The 26,248-nt window shown below is 47.6% G+C and overlaps 3 protein-coding genes across 6 annotated transcripts in view; 1 reads left to right on the plus strand and 2 right to left on the minus strand.

The window, feature by feature from the left end:
* Positions 1–26,248, minus strand: part of LOC139060876 (phosphatase and actin regulator 2-like) — a 148,042-nt gene that overhangs the window by 96,907 nt on the left and 24,887 nt on the right. Inside the window, exon 1 of one of the 4 annotated variants that reach the window (XM_070540139.1) lies at positions 24,662–25,685. The exons of the other annotated variants lie outside the window; for them this stretch is intronic. Within the exon in view, the coding sequence (XP_070396240.1) occupies positions 24,662–24,725 (64 nt within the window). The 5' untranslated portion in view covers positions 24,726–25,685. Of the gene's footprint in view, positions 1–24,661; positions 25,686–26,248 lie in introns of those variants that run through there. 4 annotated transcript variants of the gene reach the window in all.
* LOC139060875 (myb/SANT-like DNA-binding domain-containing protein 1) lies at positions 16,102–18,284 on the plus strand. Its single transcript, XM_070540136.1, has 3 exons — positions 16,102–16,716; positions 17,442–17,604; positions 17,964–18,284. The coding sequence occupies exons 1-3, from the start codon at positions 16,472–16,474 to the stop codon at positions 18,267–18,269; spliced, it is 714 nt and encodes a 237-aa protein (XP_070396237.1). The 5' UTR covers positions 16,102–16,471; the 3' UTR covers positions 18,270–18,284.
* On the minus strand, positions 17,619–20,287 carry LOC135904954 (uncharacterized). The gene is made up of 2 exons (XM_065435955.2): positions 19,308–20,287; positions 17,619–18,892 (listed from the first exon to the last, which is right to left on the minus strand). The coding sequence occupies exons 1-2, from the start codon at positions 19,982–19,984 to the stop codon at positions 18,313–18,315; spliced, it is 1,257 nt and encodes a 418-aa protein (XP_065292027.1). The 5' UTR covers positions 19,985–20,287; the 3' UTR covers positions 17,619–18,312.

Below are 26,248 nucleotides of genomic sequence, written 5' to 3' on the forward strand. Positions count from 1 at the left end.
ACGCATGTGCACGTCATCACGTAGAGTTGGTTCAAAGAAATATATTTATGTTTGACAGTCACAATTGTTGCTTGTGTCTTACACAAACCCACGGCGATATACAGTTCAAAGTGGAGACACGAGATTCACTGACTAATGATTATTAACGTCAATATCTAGTCTGGGTCTATCAATGATGCCGCAGTGGAGGGCTAACTCCTCATTAAATAATATGCATAAGATAGATATGTATATAGGTAACATAGATATATAGGTTAACTAGATATACGAAATAGATAGATAGATAGATAGATAGATAGATAGATAGATAGATAGATAGATAGATAGATAGATAGATAGATAGATAGATAAACTAGATATACGAAATAGATAGATAGATAAATAGGTAAACTAGATATACGAAATAGATAGATAGATAGATAGATAGATAGATAGATAGATAGATAGATAGATAGATAGATAGATAGATAGATAGATAGATAGATAGATAGATAGATAGATAGATAGATAGATAGATAGATAGATAGATAGATAGATAGATAGATAGGTAAACTAGATATACGAAATAAATAGATAGATAGATATATAGGTAAACTAGATATACGAAATAGACAGACAGACAGACAGACAGACAGACAGACAGACAGACAGACAGACAGACAGACAGACAGACAGACAGACAGACAGACAGACAGACAGACAGACAGACAGACAGACAGACAGACAGACAGACAGACAGACAGACAGACAGACAGACAGACAGAGACATAGATAGATAGACAGACATAGATAGATAGATAGATAGATAGATAGATAGATAGATAGATAGATAGATAGATAGATAGATAGATAGATAGATAGATAGATAGATATGCACAGTAAAGGTACGGTCGAAGCAAGCTATAGGAAATAAGCAAATTGGGTCAACAAATGTAGAGGTAAGTGGACCTGTTTTTGTCTAGGCATGAGGTGGACAACTATAGGTGTCTCTGTCCGTACACTGCGCCGCTCATCTGAGACTTCATTCAACCGCACCTACTACGTAGATATTTGCTCAGCAGCAACGTCTCTGTGTTACACCGTATGCTATTCCGAACTTCCGTGTCCGTCGCACTTCTACGCCCGATTACCGAACTGCATCTGTCAATTCCAGACTTGGCATCGACGAGGCCCGCGACAGGTTTCGTTCTACCGTTCTTCTCACGGTCGGTCGCAAACCTCCGCACGCTAATTTTGCACACGGAACCGTGCACACGCGGCTCTCACTTCCTTCCTCTGTCGGCCGCGAGACGGCGCGTCGGTCGCCGATTGCGCCACAGCTGGTGGAACGGTTCTTCCTTCCGGTCTCCGAAATCGATCGATCACGATAAAGTCTGTACATGAGCGGTGGGGGGGGGTTCACGAGCGAGGCGTGGGACTGATAAAAAAAGACAGCTAGGATAGAAATTGATAGATTGCACGAAATGAGGCAAGCGAAATGGCAAGGTGGGGGGGAGAGGGGGGAGAGGTGAACCAGCAGGATAGGGGGCAAGAGTGGGGCGTATTCCCCTCTCCATACGCCCTTTCTCCATCTTGATCCGTAGTTTGCGCAGCAGATGCCCGTCAGAGCACGCCCGCGAGAGGGAACTCATCTCTCTAGTAACGATGAGACAACAATAGAAAGGGGAGGGGAGGAAATCAGCCAAGCTCGCCGTAAGTCCTCCCCCCTCCTCCTCGTGGGCGCCGAAGCCCCGAAATACCCGCGCAGCAAAGACGATGAAGGCAAGTGAGAGAGAGAGAGTACGGGATCGGTGATGTCACGAAAGCTGCTCGTGACGTCATCGGTTCGATGGGAGGCAGACACGCCAGGGGTGAACGGCCCAGCATGCGGCCACCGCTCCACACCAGAGGCCTGGATGCCGCAGAGGAAGGGGGAATTGGGAGAGCGGATTCCCAAGACGGAGCGGCAATCATGGCTCAACAGACTTCCCCCCAGCTTTAAGCAGGAAACTGTTTGCTAACACGCGAACAATAGCCCGTTGGAAGCGACGCGGGAATGAGCCGTACTTTTGACGAGTTGCGTTCACCGCGCACGCAGCAAGCTACCGGGCGAATTGGTCGAATCGGCTACGGGGCTAGTGCTCGTTAGGCCTTGGAGATACGATGTTGACTGAAGCACTTGACCGGGTTAATAGGCCTCGGTTAATGAATCGCTTATTCCGATGCGTCGAGTTCAGCCGCCGAACGCAGGCCGGGTGGCGGTAATTTCTGCATCTACAGTTGTTCTCATTACGACTAAAAAATTATGGGGTTTTACGTGTCAAAACCACTTTCTGATTATGAAGCACACCGTAGTGGAGGACTCCGGAAATTTTGACCACCTGGGGTTCTTTAACGTGGACCTAAATCTAAGTACACGGGTGTTTTCGCATTTCGCCCCCATCGAAATGCGGCCGCCGTGGCCGGGATTCGATCCCGCGACCTCGTGCTCAGCAGCCTAACACCATAGCCACTGAGCAACAACGGCGGGTGGCAATGCGAACTCTTCAGTTACGTGCATCAATGTATTCAGTATATGTGGGTCACATTTTAGCGCTGAAAAACTGCTCGAAACGCGGTACCATTGAGCCTACTGTTCCTCTAAAACGCATAGCGATCGTCATTTATCAATAAAGAATTGACCAACACCGCACAGACGTTGTCAACAAATAACTGACGTCGCGGAGCGCCAGTTCAGAACCATAAAGGCGGTGGCGCCACCGACCAGCAACCTCCCCCCCCCTCCCCGCTCTATATACGCTCTTTTTCTTTAATAAGTATTTTGTCGCTTAACAAATAATCCCCTCGAGGTAAGGCCAACTTTTTCTTTTTTTTTTGCACTGCAGATGCGCCTCTACTAAATCCGCCTTTTATTAGTACTTAACTTTAACTTATTCATGATTAAGTTTATTAACCAAATGTAAAGGTGCACTACAGGTATCAGGTCTCAAATGGCCCGTTCAGTGTCCCCGTAATTCACGTATAGAGTGATCTTATACCCGATCACTTCCATCCGCATCACCGCCGATTTCAGATCTGCGCGTTCGATCCTTCTCAGAACAATGAACAGAGATACGAAACTAGAGGTGCTTATCGGCCGAAATTCCGAACTACCAGAAGTACGTCGGCATAGCTGGCTGGAGACAATCTATACACTGTCCCTTCGCAAATCCGTCGCATACAACTGAGGCGCGCATTTCTTGAAGCGGCATTGTTGCAGAAAGGGTCACACTGGGAATGATACATGCGCCGTCTTCGAGGCAGGCGACCTGTTCGAACGTCGTAAACGACCCTCCAATGACCGCACGGAGAACGAATACTGGGGGGGAGTGAGATAGTCGATTCCGTGCGCGGAGTAATCTTGCAAACAATGGCCAACTTCGCAAAGGCGATTTCCCGCGCGGCGGATGAGAAGATAACGTATAACCGAGCTATCTGCGTTGCCTGCAAATGATGAAGTGAAGGAGTACTGACAGTTATTCGCCAAATTGTAATTCTACCACGCGCTTCCTGCACGTACTCAAAAAAAGAAAGAATGAATGAATGCAAAAGGGAAGGAATAAATAAATAACTCTTGGAAAACATGGCAAAGGCTGGGAAACTGAACGCTACTTAATCACGTTAGCGAGATCGATTACCGAACCACGAAGTCAGTGCGCCAGGCGTCGGTAAATTAATGGAAAAGAGCACTTCAATTACGCGTCCCGTATAAAACGACATCCGCGCAGCTTCAATTTGGCACACGATCAGGCTTCGCCGACTGCGTAAGCCGGAACGAAGACAAGAAAGAAAACATCTGGAAAGAAAATCTCCGATCGGTTCGTATAAGTTCGCATTACAGAGAGAAAAAAAAAACTCGCATAGGAAAAGGCCGTCTGGCCTCCGTGTGAAAGCACACTTATGTGCGTGTGAAAACAAAGGGAACAAAAAGGAACGTGGCTTAGATTTTAAGCGAAATTAAGGACAGCTCTTTATAAAAAAGAAAAAAAAACGTTCTAGTAATTGAGTCAGCTGACACAATCCCTGACATTATCTGGATTATATATATATATATATATATATATATATATATATATATATATATATATATATATATATATATATATATATATATATATATATATATATATATATTACACGGCGAGGCAACGCTCAAATTCCTCGGCGCCTATGCAAACGTCGACACAGCGTTAACGCCGACTGCTGACCGGTCAACAAAAGACCCATCTATACCTGAACTAATTGACGAAATGGGCCAACGTCGAATGCTACCGTGTGAACAGCGACGACCTCGTATTCCCAGGTTGCTACGCGCTTGCGCCATACGCGGGGGCGAAGGTGCAACACGGGAGGCGGAGTTCGGCGGAACGGTGCGATATCGTGGGCGGGATTTTGCGACTGATTCGACGACTGTGAATGCCCGCGATACAGTCATCAGAATCCCTAGTCTAGTCTCCCAGCGAAGAGGACGGTATGAAAAGCGGATGCCTTTGGCGCAGTAAGGGGCTGACGTGCCCCTAGTCTAGATAAATAGATGTGATAGATGGATTAGATATATAGATCAGACAGATTAGATAGATAGACGGATCAGACAGATTGATAGATCAGATAGAAAGATAGATCGGACAGATTAGATAAATCAGACAGCTTGATAGATCAGATAAAGAGATAGATCAGACAGATTAGATAGATAGACGGATCAGACAGATTGATAGATCAGATAGAAAAATAGATCGGACAGATTAGATAGATATATCACAGATTGATAGATCAGATAGAAAGATAGATCAGACAGATTAGATAGATATATCAGACAGATTGATAGATCAGACAGAAAGATAGATCAGACAGAAAGATAGATCAGACAGAAAGATAGATCAGACAGATCAGACAGAAAGATAGATCAGACAGATTAGATAGATAGATAGATAGATAGATAGATAGATAGATAGATAGATAGATAGATAGATAGATAGATAGATAGATAGATAGATAGATAGATAGATAGATAGATAGATAGATAGATAGATCTACGCAATTCCAGCAAACCCACACAAACTATGCAGGTGACTAGGAAGTATGTAAATGAAATCTGCAGCGGTATTGCTGCAGCAGGTGAAGCAACTATACAGAGCCGAGCGGTGTAGTCGTAGCTTTCGCAATATAGTTATAACTACGCTGACATACACATTTATCTCTCAAGAGAGAGGAACGCTGAGAATGACTGCTGCGTTAAATAGCTACCGCGCGGCGAGCTACGGAGCCTCACTTGGCACCACCTAGAAGCTTTGGAAATACCGCTTCAGATTTTTAAAACGCGCATCGTGATAAAAATGTTAACAAGCTCTTCAAGAGCAACTGAGAGACGTTTTGGGTAACGCCGAAAGAGAGTATTTCCCCCGGGTATAGCCAACAACATTTCTTCCCCTTCCTATTCTACCTCATTTTCCCCCGCTACATATGCCGCAGAAACTACAGGGGGAAAAGAAAGGAGGGGGGGGATGAAAAAGGAAAGAAATGTAATGCACAACCTTGACAGAAAAAGAAAATGTAGGTGACCAAACTCACTAACTCCCCGGCGTCTCGCACATAACCCGAAGGAAGACCGTGCGCTTCTTTCGCTTCCAATCCTGTTTCGCCATAATTTCGTGGAGATTCTCCCCATCTCATGCCAAGTTGCCGCCGCGGAAGTACCTAAATATAAGCTGTTTCGTGGAACAAAAAAGAAAAAAGAAGGCAACTATTTCCAGTTCTAAGCTTGGCGAGCGACGAAGTTCAGAAGATTTATTTTATGTTCCGATTCTTTCTTTAACCCGGCAGGAATGTCGTTCCCCCTAGCTACATAGTTTTCGCAAACCAGGGAAAAAAAATAAGAAAAAAGGAAAGAACATACAGCACTGGCTCTACCACTTTGAAAAAAACTTTCGAACGAAAAAAAAAAAAAGGAATCCGGCCGCGTCGTGGCAATCCGGCGTGTGCACTCAGGACTGACACCACGGGCATTAAAAGGGGAGCCCGGACCACGAGTGCATTTGCGACCCCCTCACCATTTTCTCTGCACCCTCTCCCCGCCATTCCCAGGAACACAGTAGGAAGCGTTGGAGGAGGGGTAGCCGGCAAAGGAAAGGCTAGAAGAAATCGGCTAACAGCTCTGCCAGCGAATCAGTGGAAAGGCATGTCGAGGTCCGAGGGACCGCAATACGAATTCCGTCTTTTACTCGTTTTCTTTGTTACCTTAAATTGCTGTTTGTTTTTTGTCTTGACAACACTCGTTTTCTGCATACGTCACTATCTTTCCCTCCCCTGCTGTTTTTTTATTATTTTTTTTAATTGCTCAGCGGCAAGACGTCATAGCCACTGCTCTACCACGATGCGAAGGGCTATTTACCTCAGTTTTTCCTACGGTGTTTTTTGAACTTAGAGTTCTTACAACCTTTACCGAATACTGGGTTAACGGAGAATACATCAACATAACAGCCGCAACACTGGAAGCGGCATCTTGTAACACTTTAAGTAACCCCGACGATTTGGACACTTAATTTCTTGCGTCACAAGGACGTAATGGCCGAAGCAAAATAAACAACAGAAGAAATCAAAACCTGAATTTTAACAACTGCTTCGCTGGCGATCCTTTACACCAGCACCGTAGAGATCATTCATGTTTGGTCATTGCAACAATAGCTCAGTGTCCTCTCCGGTTACACTCCGCACCACAAGGCGGTGCCACCAACGCGGGTGTTCGCCTTTATGGCTGTGTTCCAATACTCGCCGTAGACAGCTAAGTAGAAGGCTAAGTAGAAGGCTAAGTAGAAAGCTAAGTAGAAGGCTAAGTAGAAGGCTAAGTAGAAGGCTAAGTAAAAGGCTAAGTAGACGGCTAAGTAGACGGCTAAGTAGACGGCTAAGTAGACGGCTAAGCGGACACCGGCCATCTTAAGTCTCGTTCCACTTCTTACGAAGACGCTGAAGTAAACAGCTTCGCGAAGACAGCATGGAAATCAAAAACGATGCAGGCTACTTTCCTGCCCAAACAAGATGGCGGCCGAGCACGAGGCTTGGAAAGCCGACAAGAAGGATGTCTGTACACACACACACATACACACAAAAAAAAGAAGGTAGACGCGCTATCCTACGTTATTAATGTAAGCTACATTGTGTTTTTCACACGTTTGCAGACGCGAAGACTTAAAATATGGAACTAATGTGTGCTTTTCTCTACTTTTTCTTGTCGCCGCACGGTGGCGTCATGTCGCAGAGGCGTCTTCCGTGCGTCTTCCAGACGGCTAGAAACGTGTTCTATTACATAGCCTCGAAACTCTCTCGGCTGCTTCCTTAGCCGTTTACGTAGACCGTGTCGGATGCTGGCCAGAACTGGAACGCACCCGATGTCTTCCGTAGCCCAACTGCTCGAACTGCGAACCACCAATGCGTTCACGGACAGGCTAAAAACTGTCACAACGTATACAGACACGCCAAATCTCATTAACTAACCTTCTCTGTTTGCGAGCTTTCCGTGCTTTTTCCGCATTTCGGTTTCTCTTCCATCTCCCTATCGACCTTTTGCTCGCGTTCCTTTTTTTATTTAAAGTCGCGTACGAAACTAAGCTGTCATAAACGAAGCTGCGGCAAAACGGCCCCCTCGCGCGCGGAAACCGCGAGATAAAACACGAAACGCATTAGAGAGGCGGCTTAGAGTCCCAGCCTCTCGCTCCAGATTGCTAGCCTCGACTACGACGACGACCCTGAGGCGATATTTAGCGCCTACTCCTTTTCCCTCGGTATTATATATATATATATATATATATATATATATATATATATATATATATATATATATATATATATATATATATATATATATATATATATATATATATATATATATATATATATATATATGCTTCTGTAACGCCGTTAAACCCGTGCGGACAGTGCATGCCGGGACATCTCAGATACTCGGCAGGGGAAAAAAATAAATGTAACAAATCAGGCGAGAGCCGGAAATTGCCACTCAGGCCGTTTTTTTCTTTTTCTTTCCTCGGCGCTAAAAATCCGGGAAGCTTTTCTCAGTCGCCGCGGTTTCATTCGCTTTCACGTCTCGCCTGGGTGAACTCTGGGAGGGCTGAGAGGATTGGGGTCCTCTCGCAGGATCGCGCCGCACATTACCATCGCAAAGAGGTGCGCAGTGGAAACACGAGAGATACGCGCATAACATGATGTCTTTACAATTATTTAGCAGACAGATGGCGCTGTAACTTAGGAACGGCTTAGGAACGGGATGCCTTAGAACACGCACCTATAAAGCGAGATATAAGAAGGAAAAAGAAGCATGTGCTTGCTGCGGTAAAGCTAGGGGAACGACGGAGCATATTTTATTAGAATGTGAAGACGTCTACCCAGCGGTCGATTTAGGCACCAAGGGCCTCCTTGAAGCCCTTGGGTTCAGCGGGAGCAGTGGTAAAGCAAACAGGTCCGCAATAGACATTAGTAAGAGGCGATTGGAGGATTGGTGGAAGAAAAGTAGGGAAACGACAAAAGACGGAGACGTACAAAAACACAGTTCGCAATAGGGGATCAGAAAATTTGGACGTGTTAGTTCATAGTTTTTTTTTCTTTTCTTGTTTCATTGGTTATCCTAGGTAGGATATCACGCAGCATAGTAGCAAGAGCTCGGTGGCGCAACCCACCGCCCCGTTCCAAAGGGGACGCTCATAACATCCATCCATCCATCCATCCATCCAGGTTAGCACATACAGCAACTCTAGGAAAGCTCAAACATGAAGAAACACTGCGCGGGTTAGAAGAAATGGAGAAGGAGCCAGCTAAAGATGAATAAACCGAATCAGAAGATATTTAAGCTTTACAATACTTCTAGTGACAGTACCATACTGTTCGAAATCTGATCGGCTTGCCTGATTGCGCGCAGTTAAAAGTTTCAGATAAAATTGACTTGCATAGCGTGCGAAAGTAAGGTGGAAACAAGCGTGTTTTCGTTGAATGTCATCAGAGTATCCGTTCGTAACTGGTTCGCTTGACCGAGGCGATAGCTTCTAGGGACAGTAGGGCGAACCTAAATGAATCTGCAGTGAACGACTATAGGTTAAGATAGAGCTGGAAAATTGGTGGTCCGAAGGGAGGAAAGGCATACAGCGAAGCGACAATCACTTTCTCTGGCTTCCTTATCCGTCCTCTTATTACTACTGCCGTAAGTAACGAAAAGTCGAGAATTCCGACTCGCCCCTAAAGATTTTCTGCCTTAAAAGTACGGACTATTCTAGAAGTATCCAACGCAGTCGACATAATTCTGACAAATGCCGCCAAGCTATGCACTTGCCGTCGCTGCCATAGCTACAACAAACAAACAAAACTAACGAACAAATACAAACAAACAAGTAAACAAAAATTCTTACAAAGCAAGTCTTCGAAACTTGACAGCAGAAGGAGGTCGAAGCAACATTGTTAAGAGGTGCGCGACCTTTTAAAGAGCGCAGCAGTCGCATCCCGTTTCTTTGTGGCGCTTATCCCCTCGAGGAATGTTATCTGTCAAATCGGGAGAACACAGACACGGCTGAAAGAAGGAAAGAAATAAAGAACAATACGTGCCTGCCACCTTTACAGCCGGCGCTGGCTCGTTCAACGCCTCTACTCTCTGGGTAAGCGTAAACAAAAACCTCTTCTTGCGTCGACAGTGCATGCGCGCTTCCAGATGGTTTCAAACAAGTCGTTCCACCTCGTTAGCCGTGCGTAAGCAATGCCACGTATAAACATCGGTCCCGGGAACACACACAGTGACGTGTTTTGTTTGTTTATTTTTGCTTGCGCCAGGTGTGTGCAGATCGTGCCGCTATATCACAACCGGGCACCTGCCAACCTGTGGACTTTGGAACTCGTAAAAGATACCGTTGTCACTACACAACGAAACTGGGTAAGGTTGAACACAAAAACAAAAAAAGCAAACACGCTTTTGGTTCGATAGATACGCAGACGCTTCATTCACGACTGAGCTTTTATAACGCAGCAAACTTGCAACAGCCCCCTCTGAGAAACAAACAACCCACTGTTTTTTGTTTGTTTGTCTGTTTGCTTTCTTTTTAGACCACAGCGACATATTCGGCGACTGCTGTTGCCAGTTCTGGTCTACTTGGTTGCTACACGAGCGTTGATGCATCCTCCCCTCCCCCCCCCCTCCAACCACACATCAAAATGCGACCGCCTCCAGCGGGGAGTCGAATTCATGAGATCATATTCGGCATCAAAACGCCACAACCATTGCGCCGCCACGGCGGGGTAAGAAAGAAAGAAAGAGAAAGAAAAAGAAAGAAAGGAAGAAATTCCGTCATCTGGCACAGACGAATTTTAGCAAGTCCGCTCCCACTTTGAGTTGCGTTGTCGTCGTCTGTCGGAAGAAATGCTTCAGTCTATGCTTATGGTGCGAGGGCAACTAATCGCATTTAGTTGCCCATCATCTGTCGGAAGAGATGCCTCTGTTAATGCTTATAGTGCGAAGGCAACCAATTGCAATTAGTTGCCCATCATCTGTCGGAAGAGATGCTTCAGTTAATGCTGTAGTGCGAGGGCAACCAATTGCAATTTGTTGCCTTCGCACTATAAAGCATTAACAGAAGCATCTCTTCCGACAGACGACGACTTCGCGGCAAGCAGCTCCGCGCACCGCCCTCGACTTCCAACGTGGTGAGCCGCGATCGAGTCGGGCATTGCGACCAGACGACGCCACCGTCGTTGTCACTCTGAAATAACGCCGAGGCAACGACAGCCGTCCATCATGCCCGAGCGAACGTCTCTCGTCGGCGAGAACGTATCACGGGCGGCGGCTCCGGCCGCACAAAAGGAATTGACGTGCCTGCATGGACCAAGCTGAGACAATGAGTGTCTGGGTATGATGGGGAGGTGGGGGGGGGGGGGGGAGGGTACTTCGCACGGAAGAACGCGAACGTCACAGTTCATCAGCACGACTCACCTCGGCCCGCGAGAAGACAGAGCAGCTGCGGGACCAAACGAGACGCGAGAGCAACGCACGACCGAGCGACAAGTGCACTAAAGCGCTTTAGCAGAAAGCTTATCACACATTATCACAAAGAAGGCAACAATTATCACAAAGAAGTCTACAAACATTGACACCAAGGACAATATAGGGGGAAATTACTGACCATATCATCAAAATGATTAGCTTAGCGTTGCAAGCTTGCTGCTATAATCATAGAGGCAAGCTTGCACAACACGCGAGCTCGGTGCTTCTACCTCGATTTCCAGGGAATCTTAGGGAACTGGTAGCCTCCGCTTCAAGGTCCCAGTAGTCGAGCGCGAATTAAAGGTAGAAATGATCACACTTGGCCATCGCAGAACCGACTTGAACCAATTTTCGAGGCCTTCAGCCCTTGAGCTCGGTGTTTCTAACCTCGAGCGCTAGCGAGTCTTAGGGAATAAGGTATATTCCTCCTTGATGCCTCCCGATTTAAACACGCGTGAAACACAGAAACGCTTACGTGTCGCCACTGCCGAATCGATTTCAATGAACTTTCAGGGCCTCCAGCACACGAGCTCGGTGCTTCAAACTCGGATTCCTAGCGAGTTTTAGGGAGTATACAGACTATCTCAAACTAACCCTATTCAAGAACGTGCGAAAGGTACAAATACCCACATTCAACCCCCAACGACCCAACCTGAATGAAATTTCAAGGCGTTCTGCGCGCGATCCTCGGTGCTTCTACCTGGAGTTATAGGGAGTCGTAGAGAAGAGGCAGACTACCTGTCCTTATTCAATCACGCGTGAAACAGAAATGATCGCACATTTTACTTGCCACCGCGCAGAATGATAAGCTCAATGAAATGCTGCGCATAAAAACAAAAAATGTAGAATGCTAGCGGCTCTTGAGGGCACATTCATAACTTAGGCTGCCGCTGCTATTAATTAATCTGCGAAATGTCGGAACAGATCATAAATTGAAGCTTCAAAATTATAAGTCAAGCTCCGCAATGAAAGCAGGCGTCAACTACGTAAACCGCATCGATCACGCAACGTCAATGTCCTACAAAGAATTCCGACTCTGCTGCAAAGCTCGATTGACAGGAGGTTCCTTTGTACCAAAACCCCTCCCCCTCTTCTTAAAAAAAAAATTACCGACGATTACGTTACTTCCTAATGCGAAATTTGAGCGCAGCAAATAAGCTGTTTCACCTTTTCGATAGATTGAGGCAAAGAAATCGAGCAACACATGTATGCGCTTTCACAGAATTTTTACAACACATGTATGCGCTATCACAGCCTCCGCTTCGGCGGCGCGAACTGCAGGGTCTTCTCGGCGGCGGCGATGAGCTTCTGCTGGTTGCTCTCGACGGCGGCGATGAGCCTCCGCTTCGGCGGCGGCGCTTAGCCTCTGCTTCGGCGACGCGTACTCCTGGATCATCTCGACGGCGGCGACGGTAAGCTTCTGCTTCGGCGGCACGCACCTCTGGATTCTGACGGCGACGGCGCTGGGCCTCTGCTCTGGCAGCTCGTTTAGCAGCAGCAGCAGCAGACGGAGGACTTCCATCGGTCGTCTCGCTCATGGCTCAGAAAGAACTGGCAGATAATTTCGCAGTGGCGAACGGCAGTGGCAATTTCGGCTCGGGCGGTGCACATATACAGATCCGCCGCCACCGATCTGGCTCTCTGATTGCCACCGCACAGGGGTTGCATTGGAGGAGGAGCGAAGAAAGGAATTAAGTTCGAGCCGGCGCTTTGACAACCGGAGACTCGCAGGAAGAGGGGGGAGGGGGGCGGCCTGTACACCCAGCGGCAAACGATGGGGGCAGAAGCGCGCGCAGCAAGCGGACAACACGATAAAGGGAGGAGGGAAGAGATAGCAGCGACTGACTGATGCCGCTGACGCCGATAGTGAGTCAACCCCAGCTGCGGAGTTGGTTTCAGGGACAACGCCGCCGATGCCGACACAAACAATATGATACCCTCGCTTCCGCAGCGCTAAGAACCAGGTCTAGCCGTGGGAAGGTGGTCACGTATTCGTCGACGTGCCGGGGCCTACGTGAAATAACCGGCGCGTCGGCAACTGAAGAGCACCCCATCCGCCACACAAGAACAGGGGGGGGGGGGGACCCTTTCCTCCTCTTTCTGCATGGCGGCGACGGTGTTCTATGCAGTCACGTTATCTTGACTCTCTAGCGGCGTCAGCGGCATCCAGCGGTATCAGTCGGTCGCTGCTAGCGCTGGGGGGATGAAAGGGGGGCGGAGCTGGTTACGAGGCCGACGACAACGCCGACGACGACGCGAAACCCAGGCACGGACGCCAAAGAGCTGCGCTCTAAAAAAAAAAAAAACTAATCGCAGGCAGACGCTGCACAAACACGCTACTCTATCGATTACCTGTTACAGCATGGTCACGCCTTGCCGTTAGACGTGAACACTCACGCCAGATTCATGCAGTAATGCCACAAGCGAAGGGAAAACATTTCGAGCGTCAGCTCGCTTGCGGCATTCAAAGCGTCATTGCGACAGGGAAAGTTGCGCGTTAGAAGTGGTTGAAGCCGCAACTCGGCGGAATACTAGCGGATTTCAGTGAAGCTACTGCGCTTTTGTGTTAATCGTCAGTATGTTGTAGGCGCACACTTAAGCAGCACATATACACACTTTCGAGGACACTTTCCGCCCCCGCCCCATCCAAACAACCCCAAATTCCTTGTTTGTTGACTATCGGTGTCATTGACGCAGTAGTTCTGCGGAAACCCGCAAGGCGGAGAGAAGTAATTAATAAAGGGAAAATCAGACATACACCAATCCGGACGAATTCGTCCGAACGGGTGGATGCCCGTTACGTCAGTGACACCGATAGTCAACAAACAAGGAACTTCTAGATGTAGAAGGGAGGGGGGTGGAAATGTCCTTGAAAGTGTGTATATGTGCCGCTTAAGTGTGCGCCTACAACTTACTGACGATGCAGACAACCGCAATTCTTCATCTGCGAGGCTTTCCTTTCGAGGTACCCGTATGAGTTTTTCCTTTGTAGCAATTGCTACGAACGGGTGAATGTCTGATTTTTCCCTTTATTTTATTTTATTTATTTTATTTATGAATACTGCGATCTTGTACACAAGATCATAGCAGGTGGGAAACATTGTGTGAAGATACAGAATTACAGACACAAAGAAAACAAAATTACATAGAAATTCAACAAGAGAATACAGCGACAAGGTCAATTAACAACAATCAATTCAAATGCTCTTGAAATGAATGTAATGATGTGTGTCTGACATCATCCATGAGGTTATTCCAATCAGTGATGGTCCTTGGAAAAAAAGGAATACTTAAAACAATTAACTCGCGGATTTGATGGTGTCATAGAAAGAGAATGGCGATTTCTAGTTTGGTACCCCGAGGAATAGGTAAGGATATTGGAGATGTCAACTTTGAGATTATTATTAATTAATTGATAGAAAAACTTTAAGCGACATATGCGATTTCTGTTAGGAATCATCATTAGGAATCATATCAGCGTCACTCTCGCTGACGATCATTACAAAGGTGTTTGCCATACCGGAATTTCGTTCCTCCCATCAGTCACCTATAGTCCAATCCACTCGGTCGCAAAACCGCCACGGACGACAGACGGCGACCGGTGAAATATGTCACATCCCCCGAAAATCGGCGCCGCCTGGCCGAAGCGCGAAAGCAATTTTCTCTCGCACGCGCCGAGGCCCACAAATCAGCAGCTGCGCGGAGTCCGCGCGCCGTCCCGATCGTTCATTAGGCTAATTAGCAAAAAAGTGAGGCGGCGGCTCCCGCCGCTACATCGGCGACCGTCGGCGCCGTTTCCACTCCATCGCAGTCGAGCCTCGCTTGGACGAGGACTTATTAGGGAAATGAGCGCCGGGTCCCCCCTAACGAACCTCGCGACGACGACGACGACAGTTTCGTAAAGAGAGTACAGCACGGTAAAAATGTGGCACTATATAGTGTGCTGCGCACTGGAGCGGCGAGTATGGCGGGCTCCAACTATATCATCATCATCATCATCATCATCATCATCATCATCATCATCATCAGCCTGGTTACGCCCACTGCAGGGCAGAGGCCTCTCCCATACTTCTCCAACTACCCCGGTCATGTACTAATTGTGGCCATGTTCTCCCTGCAAACTTGGCGGTTTTGTAGTATGGCGGTTTCCAACTATATATTAAGAACGATATCGAGTGTTTCGCAGTGACGTCATCCTATGGACGCCATATTGCGGAAACAACAGAGATTACAGCAACTGTCAAAATGTGGCACTATACACTGGAGCGGCGAGTATGGCGGGTTCCAACTAAATATTAAGAACGATATCGAGTGTCTCGCAATGACGTCATCCTACACGGGCGCCATATTGCGGAAACGACTCGGTGGGAAGCTGCGTCGGTGACGTCGCGTACAGTATACATCCGTCACGTGCAGTGCGGCAGTAGACACACACTGATTTGCCCGAAACGTCGTCCCTGCGTCCTCAAACCATCTTTTGTTTTACTTTGCAAATTGATGATTTTAAACAAAATACTGAGCTATAAATGCGACAATTCGCAACGATTGCGCAGTCTCCGCAGAACTCGTAGGCCTTTCACGCACTGAAAAAAGAAAAAAAAATATATTATATGTGTATATATATATATATATATATATATATATATATATATATATATATATAATTGGATGGTTAAAAAGAATAATTAACGCCACACCAACGTTCGAAGCTATCGGCACGAAGATTATGGCAGGGCAATCCTGCGGAAGCCCGCTTCTCAAATGACAAATTCATCGTGGTCCCAAGTTCGAACCCCAGACGAGGGCGATTTCTTTTTATCTGCGGAACTTTCTGGGAAGCTCGTACGTGAGGGGGGGGGGGGGGGGGGAGGTCCTTATATATTTGTGCTACAGTCCGTTTGACGACAATTTTTCTTCCTTCCAAGCACGAAGATCTGACAAATCAATGACCTCGACAATAGAAGCTGAACGATTCGCAGCGCCCAAGTACAACTCTACAGTATAACTTTCTTTTGTAGGAAACCGCTTCGTACCGCGTACGCATCTAATACCCCTGTCACACGAGCACTTTAAAGGCATTTGAAGAAAAAGACATCTCACACAAAGGAGTTGCATCCGCAGACACACGCCAAAGTTTAATCTCTTTTTCAGAAGCGGTCTTTTCCGAAACCGGAGATCACCGATCTCTTTTACGGCTGGAAAGGCGTAGCCTCCAACGCAGTGGGCACCAGTAATTATCATGCAATAAAGAAACGAAGCAAAAGTGCATTTTTATTTCAAGTGTACACATCACAAAAAAGGGTTTTGTCTTTCGTTGAACCTTAAGTAGGCGCAGTTTTGCACTTTTTGCACGGCACTCTCGTAAGCAGTTCGAAAATATCACGTGACGCTAACAGACGATGCAAATTCGCGCCATTTTCTGCGACCATGGCTACGGCGAGCGGTACCGACGAACAGCCTCCGGCACGCCAAAGAAAACCGCGGGTACAGTGGTCGGAGAGAGACACCTGGGCGTTAATCAAGTTATGGGAAGACAACCTGCCCTCGCTGCGTGCGCAGAAGCACAACGGAGGCGTTTACGATGGCATTGCACAAGCATTGACGAGCATGGGTGTACCTCGCACAAAGGCGCAAGTGCACAGCAAGATAGAGAACCTGGGACAGACCTACAGGTAAGACAAAGCACAGCAGTAAGCTGTGAGCGCTAAATTTACCTTGAAGCGGCTTCAGGCTGTGGTCGCAAGCTGCAAGCTCTCGTTTGTGGTGTCGCGACCTCAGCATCGAACGTTGTTTCCGTAGTAGGCAGCGACGGAACCCTAATCTAGCGGACGGAGCCGTAGTAACGAAGGTTTTAAGGCAGAGACCCTTCATTTCAGCTAGCGTCGAATTTTGCAGGGCTGAACTGCGCCCTGCACACACGAAAGTCGACGACGCGCTAAAGGCTGTTTCTGCAATTCCTTTACAGTGCGAGTCGGTCTGAGTAAACGCAAATTCGCCTTCACATGCGGCGAAGAATGACAACCCGCGCAGGTCGTCAATAGCATGATTTCGTTCGTCACAAGATAACGGGAACCTTAACTTATGGACAGGCGCATTTCACATTATATTGTACGCCTTCTCACGGCAACATATAATACGAAGCAGGAAGTCGTCTGCATGTTTTCATTTCTGCAGATGTGACTACGGTTTGCATTTTTCTCGGACCATGCGCAAGCGTTGTTCTCAGACAAGAAAACATGAGAAACTTTAAATTTTTTCGAGTAAAAAGGGTTACCTTCGCTTCTCAGGCTTTCTGTACCATCAAGTCGCGTTTGTATCTATCGGCAAACGTTTTGCTCTGTGTATATCTTTACATTTTGAGTATATAAAATTTTAGTTCTTTCGTTTTCTTATCCAGGAGCTGCCTGAAACACATGACAACAGGGTCATCACCGCCGAGCTGGCCATTCTTCTCCGAAGTCCATAGGTTTCTAGGATCCCTGCCTGTTCACGATACATCTTTAATGGAAGAGGCTGGGTGCAGCGAGAGCACAACAAGCAGCACTGCCTCCGTCGAAGAAGTAAGAAATGCATAGTGGAGACTATATATGCTTTATTACAGTCAACTAAATTTCAAGACATAATGTAGCATCAGCTGTGCTGCCAAGCCCATAATCTGCACAACCCTGCAGTGTAGCGGACTGCTCTTGTTAATACTGTGGTTCATTTCTGCTTGTGCTCACGCGCTGTTCATTTTGCAAGCTTGGCAGTGCGCTGTTTGGAGAATAAAAAAAATGCAGACTCTAAAATAAAAAAACGTGAATACATACACGCAAGGAGAGGCAGCTCTCTTGCAAGTAAAAACCCTGAACTAATTGTTTACCGCTTCACACATCAACTAATGTGGTCAATGTATTTCGGATCCCTTCTTCAAACGCAGCTGATCTTCGACATGCTTGATTCCGGCTCTGCTTCTTGTGAAGACGTCGCCGAAGATTGTTCACCTTCCGAGTCGCCAGTACAACAGGTTGAATCCAGGAACCTCGCAAGTGGCAGTTCCGAATGTGCCCGCAGGAAGAGAAGGCAACCGGCTGGCGACTTTCAAGAAAGGATGCTTGAGGAGCAGCGACGGCAGAGAGAGCAGTTTGCTGATGCGCACAAAATGGAAATGGATCTCCGTAAAGAGGGGCTCAAGTTGCAAGAGAAACTTGTAGATGCAATGTTGAAGTTTTTTAGTAAAAACTGACATGGTGTTCCACAATTGTTGCTGATTCTTGGGACTCTTGCGTTCAGTTCCTTCGCTTGTAATATTCCACAAGTGCTGTCCTGATGGCGGATGCATTTCCAATTTCAGCTTCTGTTCTGCGTGATGGCTGTGGAAATGTAGCATTGGACTGCTGCACCTCACTTAACCACTGTGGGTGGACACTGTCGTTGAAGTGCTCGCAAATGTTATTGAGCACGCAGCATGCTCGTATAGCCAAACGGGCATTGCCAACAGAACACTCCATTCTTTTCGCAATGAAACGGAACCGGGCCTTTAGCCTTCCGAATGCGTTTTCAACTATCCTCCTTGCTCCAGATAAATGACAGTTGAAATTCCTTTCAGCTTCACTGATGACAGTTCGGTGTCCAAATGGCTTCATGAGGTTTGGGGTTAGTGGAAATGCTTGATCGCATAATATTATCGGTGGGACTGCTGTGGTACCCACTGCGGCAACAGGTGCTTTGAAAAGGGGACTGTTGACAATCTTCGACAGCCGTGAAACACCAAACACATGTGCGTCGTGGCAGCGTCCTGGGGCACCGACATTGCAGTATCTGAATCGATACTTGTGGTCGACCAATGCTAGTAGGATAATACTGTGCCTGCAAGAAAAAACAAAGTGCAAAGTGAATAAAGGTTAGTGCAGCATGGCACTGCTGAGTTCACTGCCTTTAGTTACTGTGATGCGATTTTACAGTTTGCTTTTATTAATAGCTGTGAGTGCAGCTCGGATTACATTATTTCACATAATGCCACAACCGGTCGCTGTTAGCGTACTCTACATCGTATAGGAGTTGCAGTCCTGCGGAGAACTCTTTTCGTCGTCGCATTAAAATTGTCGCTGCTAAACACTGCAAGACTGCGAACCAAATTACGCGTTTTCTTAAGAGCTGCTGGTAAAATTGAATAACATTTTACTTAGCAATAAAATATGGGTCAGTCAGTTACTTTTTTTTACTACTATAAAAATGGGCCCAAACAGAACACTTACATGAAATAAGTTAAATCGTGGCTTACCAACCCTTGTAGTTGTAGTAGTCGGTGGCGTACTTCTTTGGAGGCGAAATAGGGAAATGGCAGCCATCAAGCGCACCGACAGCTTGAGGGAAATCGCACACGGCTTCGAACTCTTGGATGTGCCTAGGCATTTCCTCTTCAGTAATCATTCTGATCCAGTCACTTTCGAGCACAGAGACAACAGCTGCGCAAAACTCTCTGTAAATGACGTTGACGGATGAGCGCCCAACGCCGAAGAGGTTTGCCACAGTTCTATCTTCGGCAGAAGAGCACAATTTGTAGAGGCCAATGGCGACACGCTTTTCCGCAGTGATCGGGTCACGCATGTTGGTAACTTGTTTTTCGAGCACATGGCGCAGACTTTCCACGAGAAACCGGAACGTTGAGGGGTTCACTCGAAACGACTGCTTGAAGTTGTGGCCACCGAGGTGAGGCACAGTCTCCTCGAACCACTTTTCGTGGCGGATGAAAGCCCACGTCGATCGGTTGCAGACTCTCGTGGGAAGCGCCAAGGCATAAAATGTACACCCGTTGAGTAGCAACTGCCGCTTAATACGGTCTTTGACTGCCTTTGCGGCGTCTGCTTCGCTCTCTGCAGCAAGAATCCTTGCCAAAATGCATGCTATTTCGACTTTTTCCTTCGTGTCCGTGCAGTCCCCCATATTCTCGACCTCCATGTTGACTCCGATGTAAACAGTGGCCCAAGGTTGCTAGACGAACATGTAAAATTTGCTACTTCTGCGAAGACTCTTGAAGCTACCTTATTAAATCTTCTTTAATTTAACCTTTTCGAATAAACTGTATCTAAATTCACTAAAACAAGCATATTATAGTACGTTTCTAATTTCTATATTGAAATACGTTGGTTTATTCTAACTGGTTTTGTTTCAGAATCTAGCGCCATGCTTTCCATAGCGTGTTCGGAAGGAAACGATAAAAGGAGATCGCCCGCGCCGTGTGTCTGCAGCGCAACTCCTTTTAATTAGAGGTCTTTCAACTCGGTAAAGGACCGCTTAGGTAAAAGAGTTTTTGCGTGCTTGTGTGACAGAGGTATAACACGCATTAAGAACAGACGACGAGACAGGCAGGCAGCCTTCAGAGAGGAGAAGCAGACGGCATCGCATCGTGAGAACAGAAGTGCGGCTTATGTACACAAACACACACACACACACACACACACACACACACACACACACACACACACACAAACACGCGCGCGCGCGCAAGAGCTCGCATCAAACAGAAGCCCGCTCGGATCACTGCGGAAAAGTTGGGTGACGACATGGCGGGCCCACGCACTCAGCACGCACCATTAGGAAACAGGCGTAACCTTGCTCGCGCCGTGCACAGCCTTTTATTGTTGTTTATTACTACTATGTTTATTACTATTTTGCCGGCGAGGCGCTGGGGCCGACCAGAGAGTATCGGGGGACGCCGTTAGCCAGCAGCCCTCGAGGCAACGTCGCAGAAGGACCGTCCATCAGAGCGACCGAGGAGGCAACGATTGCAGCAGGCAGAAAGAAAAAGAAAAGCTGCACCAGAAAACACAAACACGCCGCGGCTGCGTCTGGGGAACGCGGCAACAAGGCCATAATGCATGCGGAGGCTGCCGACTATATACGCACACACTATAGGTCCTAGGACATGTACAGATTGGACGAGGAGCGCGTAATGTGTGTTTGGCTATAGCTGGTCCAGTGTACGGCGCCCGTACATCAAACGCCGCGTGGATATGTTGCCTGAATTGCTGTGATACGCCCGCCTGCTTCAGCATATGCCCGAGTGTATATACACGCTTCAGAGTATACGACGTAGCGTTTTGCCGCCACACCCGAAATTTATACGCGGGTATGTCGGAATGTCTCACTCGCAAAGGAACTATTTGCCGAAGCGCGGAGGGATCTTCCGGTAGGCGCAGCACGCGCTTTTTTCAACGGAGGAGACCCTCCTGAATTAGTGAACTTGTTGATTACACAGCCAGCGGTTGAGTACTTTCAGCTAAATTTATTGAAGTTAGAATTCCATCTTAAGAAATCCGTTTGGCCTGACATCGACATTCGAGGTTTAAGTCTCCCGAAAAAGAAGAAAACAACGCATACTATAACGCGAAGAACTACTCCGTCCTGAAAAAAAAAGTAAACAAGAAAAAATACAGGACCGATATTTCTTACAAAAAATTAGCAAAGTAGCACTCATTAATCAAGCAAGAAAAGTACACTTACCGCGTAGGCAATTTTAATGTGGCTGCAAAAGCAGACGAAAAAGTTCCAAGCTTTAAGGGAAGTTCGAAATGTCATCTGTTGGCAAAACATATTCCTAACAAGCTATCGCTCAATGATTGCGAAATTCCCCAAGTTTCGGCAACCACTTCGAAATAAAGCGTGATTGCTCTAGGCTGAAATCGTGTTTTAATCAGTTGCTCGAGTTCCTTGCTTTTATTCATCAATGATAGTTACGAACTAGGAAGTCGCACAGGAATTCATGGGAGCTCCAGAACTCACCAATATTTTGCCAAGGAGACCCAAGCATTTTACCAGTCTCGTAACGGAGAGCAACACCACAGATCTCCCACGCTTCGTCGGACAAATCCGGGTTTCTTCAACACGCACCTTAAAGGGAAACTAGATATTAATGTTAAATTAGGCCGTACTAGTAATTAAACTAGCGCTTCTGCAACAGTACAAATGTCACTAGCTACGAGATGGAAAGGCCAGAAAGGTCGCTGGACAAACCCGGGTTTCTTCAACGCGCGCCTTAAAGGGACACTAGATATTAATGTTAAGTTAGGCTGCGCTAGTAATTAAAGTAGCGCTTCATAAATAGTTAAAATGTCACTAACCACGAGATGGAAAGGCCAGAAAGGCCGCGAGAAGGACAATGCGGCTGGTGAGGCTGTTCCGCACAATTCGAGCACCACCTAACCGTGACGCAGTGGGACTTTGAGAGGGATTTACTCGGGTCCCGTTATTAGAGCAATACTCGAAATTGAGCAAGCTCACATCCCCCGCACATCTCGTATGACACGCCCCGCACACGATTGGCGGACGTCACCCTAGAAGTGGAGAATAAAGCGGGAACTCAGGCGTTGGTGCCACTACGTCCTTGTCACCGCCTTATCCTATATAATAGCTTGCTATGGCGTCGCTGTTTCTTAGCCTACCCTCGGCGAAATGTGGTCATGAGCATCTGGTTGTCGGCAGTCTTGTGTACGGCTCCAGCCTAATAGCGTGGAAAAGCCTGCTTCCAGAATTTCGCACATTCCAAGCCGGAACCTAACGATGTTATGTGCCTTTTTCCAGCGCCAAAATGGGCCAACTTCGAGAAAGTATACTTCGGAATCCGTGACGTCACAGTAAGGTAAGAGAAGCTCGGACTCCCTTTTCCGCTGTAATATAACCATTGTTGCGACGAATGAAACACCGATTTCCGAAAAGACACTTTACCGGCTAAAATTGACCTTAATTCTGCAATTAAGTGGCCCTTATTAATCTATAGCGAGGTTACGGGATCATATCCCGGCCACGGCGGCCGCATTTCGATGGGGGCGAAATGCGAAAACACCCGTGTATACTTAGATTTAGGTGCACGTTAAAGAACCTCAGGTGGTCGAAATTTCCGGAGTTCTACACTACGGCGTGCCTCATGATCAGAAAGTGGTTTTGGCGCGTAAAGCCCCATAATTTAACTTTCTTTATTAATCTATAGGTACACGGTTGCGAAAGCCTAACCCACCATCCTAAGGAATAAAACCAGTTAGTTGGTTGCTTGGTACAGCAAGAAATGCAACACAAGCGCCCATCAAGATTTCACTGCAGTCCAATCGACCCAGCGACTGCGCAACCCCAAGCACTTCGGCGGTCCTAATGTATTTAGGCATGCAAAAAAAAAAAAAAGTGGGAGCCGGTTTTTCGCAGGAGCTGCCCACATTCTCAAAGCCCATTCAGAAGAGGAAGCCACATGACGCAAGCGCATCCATACGCTATATATACTGCGTTCAAATTTAGGACTCCCGTTGGGGAAGCACCCGCCGCGAATGACAGCACCCGTCATCCTGAAACCGCAGGAATATGCCCGCGTTCATAAAGCGGCGCCCTAATAAACCCGCCGGGACTGGGGCGACCCCACTCTTGCATACTAAAACAGGACGTACGCAAATTACTCCGCCAATCCCCGCAACGGGCTATATCTAAAAGGAAACTATAAAGAGCTCTATTGTAGGTTATCTGACGACGCTTCTTTTTATTCTACTCCTTTTCAGAACATCGCCGTAGTATCAGCTAGGAACATGGCACTGCTCCAAGGTCGCGGGTGCGACAACGTTTCACTGCACGGAGGTACGAGTTGCTGACAGTTCTGAAGAAACAAGAGGAAAAAAAAAATGAAAAGTACCTGCTCACATTCTGAAGATTTTTTGTTGACTTTTCATAGACTTCAATAAACTGCCTTTAGAGAAACTATTGAACTTCACTTCAAGTGTTGTAAGGGCAAGCCATACGAGCAGCCAAAAAGAACATTCAGCGCCTGCGACATTCCTCTCTAAGAAATCAATCGTGATGTCTAAACTTTAAGGGTCTATTCATTAGCTTCAAGTTACCTCCGTTCCACTTCAGCTGCTTGTTTACATCCTGCCAACTCGACCGTCACAATTTTCATGACTACTATTCCGTGGAGTGACATTACCTTTGATGTCATCCGTCAACATCCCGAACAATCATGAGCAGGCTTGCGGATCTCACAAACCACAAGCGGCACGTAAAAAAAAAAGAAGAAGAAAAAAGAAGCAGACAGGGCATATATGCCTTAATACGAAGCTTACACTACTCTCTAAAACCGCAATAAAGTTTAATGAATATGAAAATTTTCGAAATTTTATAGGTTAGCGACTTTGTCAATGTAAACAACAGTCGCATAGGCTTGTACGTTCTGGTTCTATTTCGTTCGGTGTGACGCTAAGCGTAGATGTTGTTGTTATTCACCTGGCGTTTTATTATCCATGCTGAAAAGTGACAGCTGGCTTCGCAATTGAGATATGTTTGGCGCCTGGTACCTTTACTGCGATCGACGTGAACCTTCGTACCCATGTTAATTGAGGCCTCGTATCGTTTAGGGCACATTGACTATCCAGGTCAAATATCAAATGTGACTATAGCAAAGTTACCATGTTTAATGTTTAACCCGCGCAATACAACGACCACTGGAGTGTGTACTACGTCTCCTTCGGCACGTTTCGATAAATGCCTAACACTCCCCGAAGCCTAGCTAAAATCTGTCACTACCACTAATAGAATATGTGAGTATTATTATTATGTAACTATGGACACCAGAAACGTTCGATAACAGGAAAGAACACTTGCCGTTAACAAACGCTGGGAGTTCCGGGCGACCTGGTGGTTGCAACTCGACCAGCATACAGGTCATGGACGAGGAGCCCTTGAACACGAGCTTGGAAATGTCGGTGACCGGTGTGCGGCGCCTCCTTTCCTCGAAAGCAGATCACGAACGGCTGATGACGGCCGCACGCTTACTCACCGTACACACAAAACACACGTGACACGGTTGGCAACTAGAACCGACGACCACGAAACGGGAAGGAATCCCAAGGGCATCTAGACGAACTGAGCTGTAGACACGGAAGGCTCTCCCGTCGGCGCAGCGTTCACACTAGCGTCTGCGAGCAGACTTGACAGGCTTAGCGGTGCGCAGGCGCACACCGCAGCGGACGACGACGGCGACGCACGGCCAGCAGACGACAACCACGACAATCCGGACGACAGCACCTACCAGCCTGCGACGGAGGAACGCTGTCGCATGCGCAACCGCGCAGGTCGCGTGCCAGGCCCACAGGGGCGAGCAGACGACGGTTCTCCAGACGACACACTTCTGACGCTACCAGACGACACTTCTGCTGGCGAAAACCACCAGCCAGACGACGCGCACACCTCACACGAGCGTGCCAACGGCAACTGGACAGATCAGAACGAAGACTGCTAGCAGACGACACTCTCGGAACGGAGCAACAGACGAAGCGCACAACGCTGACAACGATGCCGGCGATAATGGGGCAGAACCGCAACAATTCCGTTCACGCAGGTTTCGGGGCTTCTTTTCTTTCTCGCCTGGCGTTGTTCTCCCACACCTCAATTCCTTTCGGTGCACCGTCACCTTGACGGCACGCTTCCGTTTCAAGAAACGAGAATGGTTTGGCCGTGATTCGCGGGGATTCGCACCCCAAAAGCGAGCAGCAGCAGACAGTCGTCTGGCGTTAACGACAGCGTCACGAACGCCGGCGCCGCAACGAGCAGCAGACCGCCGAAAGGAGACCGCGCTCTCACGCGCGGCAGCAGACGACAACGCAGCAGACGACGACAGAGGCGCGTGCGCGCGCACCCGTGGCCAGACGATCAAGGCAGAGTGCGAGGCATGTCGACATCCGTGTAGAGGGCGAGAGAGAAAAAAAAACGTGACAATAAACCGCCTAACACCTTCGCAAGAAGCTGGAGGGTGAGCGAGAAGGAAAAGAACTGAAACTGACGTCGCTGCTGCCGCCGCCGCGAAGCACAGCGCCATCTAACGACGGCGCGCGAAAGCTGCGGATGCACGAATTAAAGCACCCCCGACGGCGGCCCTACGACAGTGTAGCCCCGCATTGAGCGAAAAACATTTGGCATTCCGCACGCATTCGGGAAGGTTTCCTGCTTTTGGTCGCGGAAAGCGGAACGACACTTTCCGAAACCATTCCCCCTGAAAAAGTTCCGATCCATACGCTCCGTCGGCTCAAACGATGAGTCCCAAACTTCTCCGTGATCAGCATCCACTATTCTTCCCCGACATTTTCTTTTATCCAAAGCGTTTCCCACTTTTACAAGAAAGGCGCTTTATTAGCTGTCAGTGTGTGTGGGCATACAAAACAGTGCGTAGGTGAGTGCGGCAGCGTTCAACAT

The sequence above is a fragment of the Dermacentor albipictus genome, chromosome 6 (assembly GCF_038994185.2).
Source record: "Dermacentor albipictus isolate Rhodes 1998 colony chromosome 6, USDA_Dalb.pri_finalv2, whole genome shotgun sequence".
NCBI classification, from domain to species: Eukaryota; Metazoa; Arthropoda; class Arachnida; order Ixodida; family Ixodidae; genus Dermacentor; species Dermacentor albipictus.

Coding starts and splice junctions, on each gene's coding strand:
- LOC139060875 (XM_070540136.1), top strand. CDS start 16,472: ATGGCTACGGCGAGCGGTACCGACGAACAGCCTCCGGCACGCCAAAGA. Junction 16,717..17,441: donor AACCTGGGACAGACCTACAG/GTAAGACAAAGC, acceptor TTTCTTATCCAG/GAGCTGCCTGAAACACATGA. Junction 17,605..17,963: donor GCACTGCCTCCGTCGAAGAA/GTAAGAAATGCA, acceptor CTTCAAACGCAG/CTGATCTTCGACATGCTTGA.
- LOC135904954 (XM_065435955.2), bottom strand. CDS start 19,984: ATGGAGGTCGAGAATATGGGGGACTGCACGGACACGAAGGAAAAAGTC. Junction 18,893..19,307: donor TACTACAACTACAAGGGTTG/GTAAGCCACGAT, acceptor TTTTTCTTGCAG/GCACAGTATTATCCTACTAG.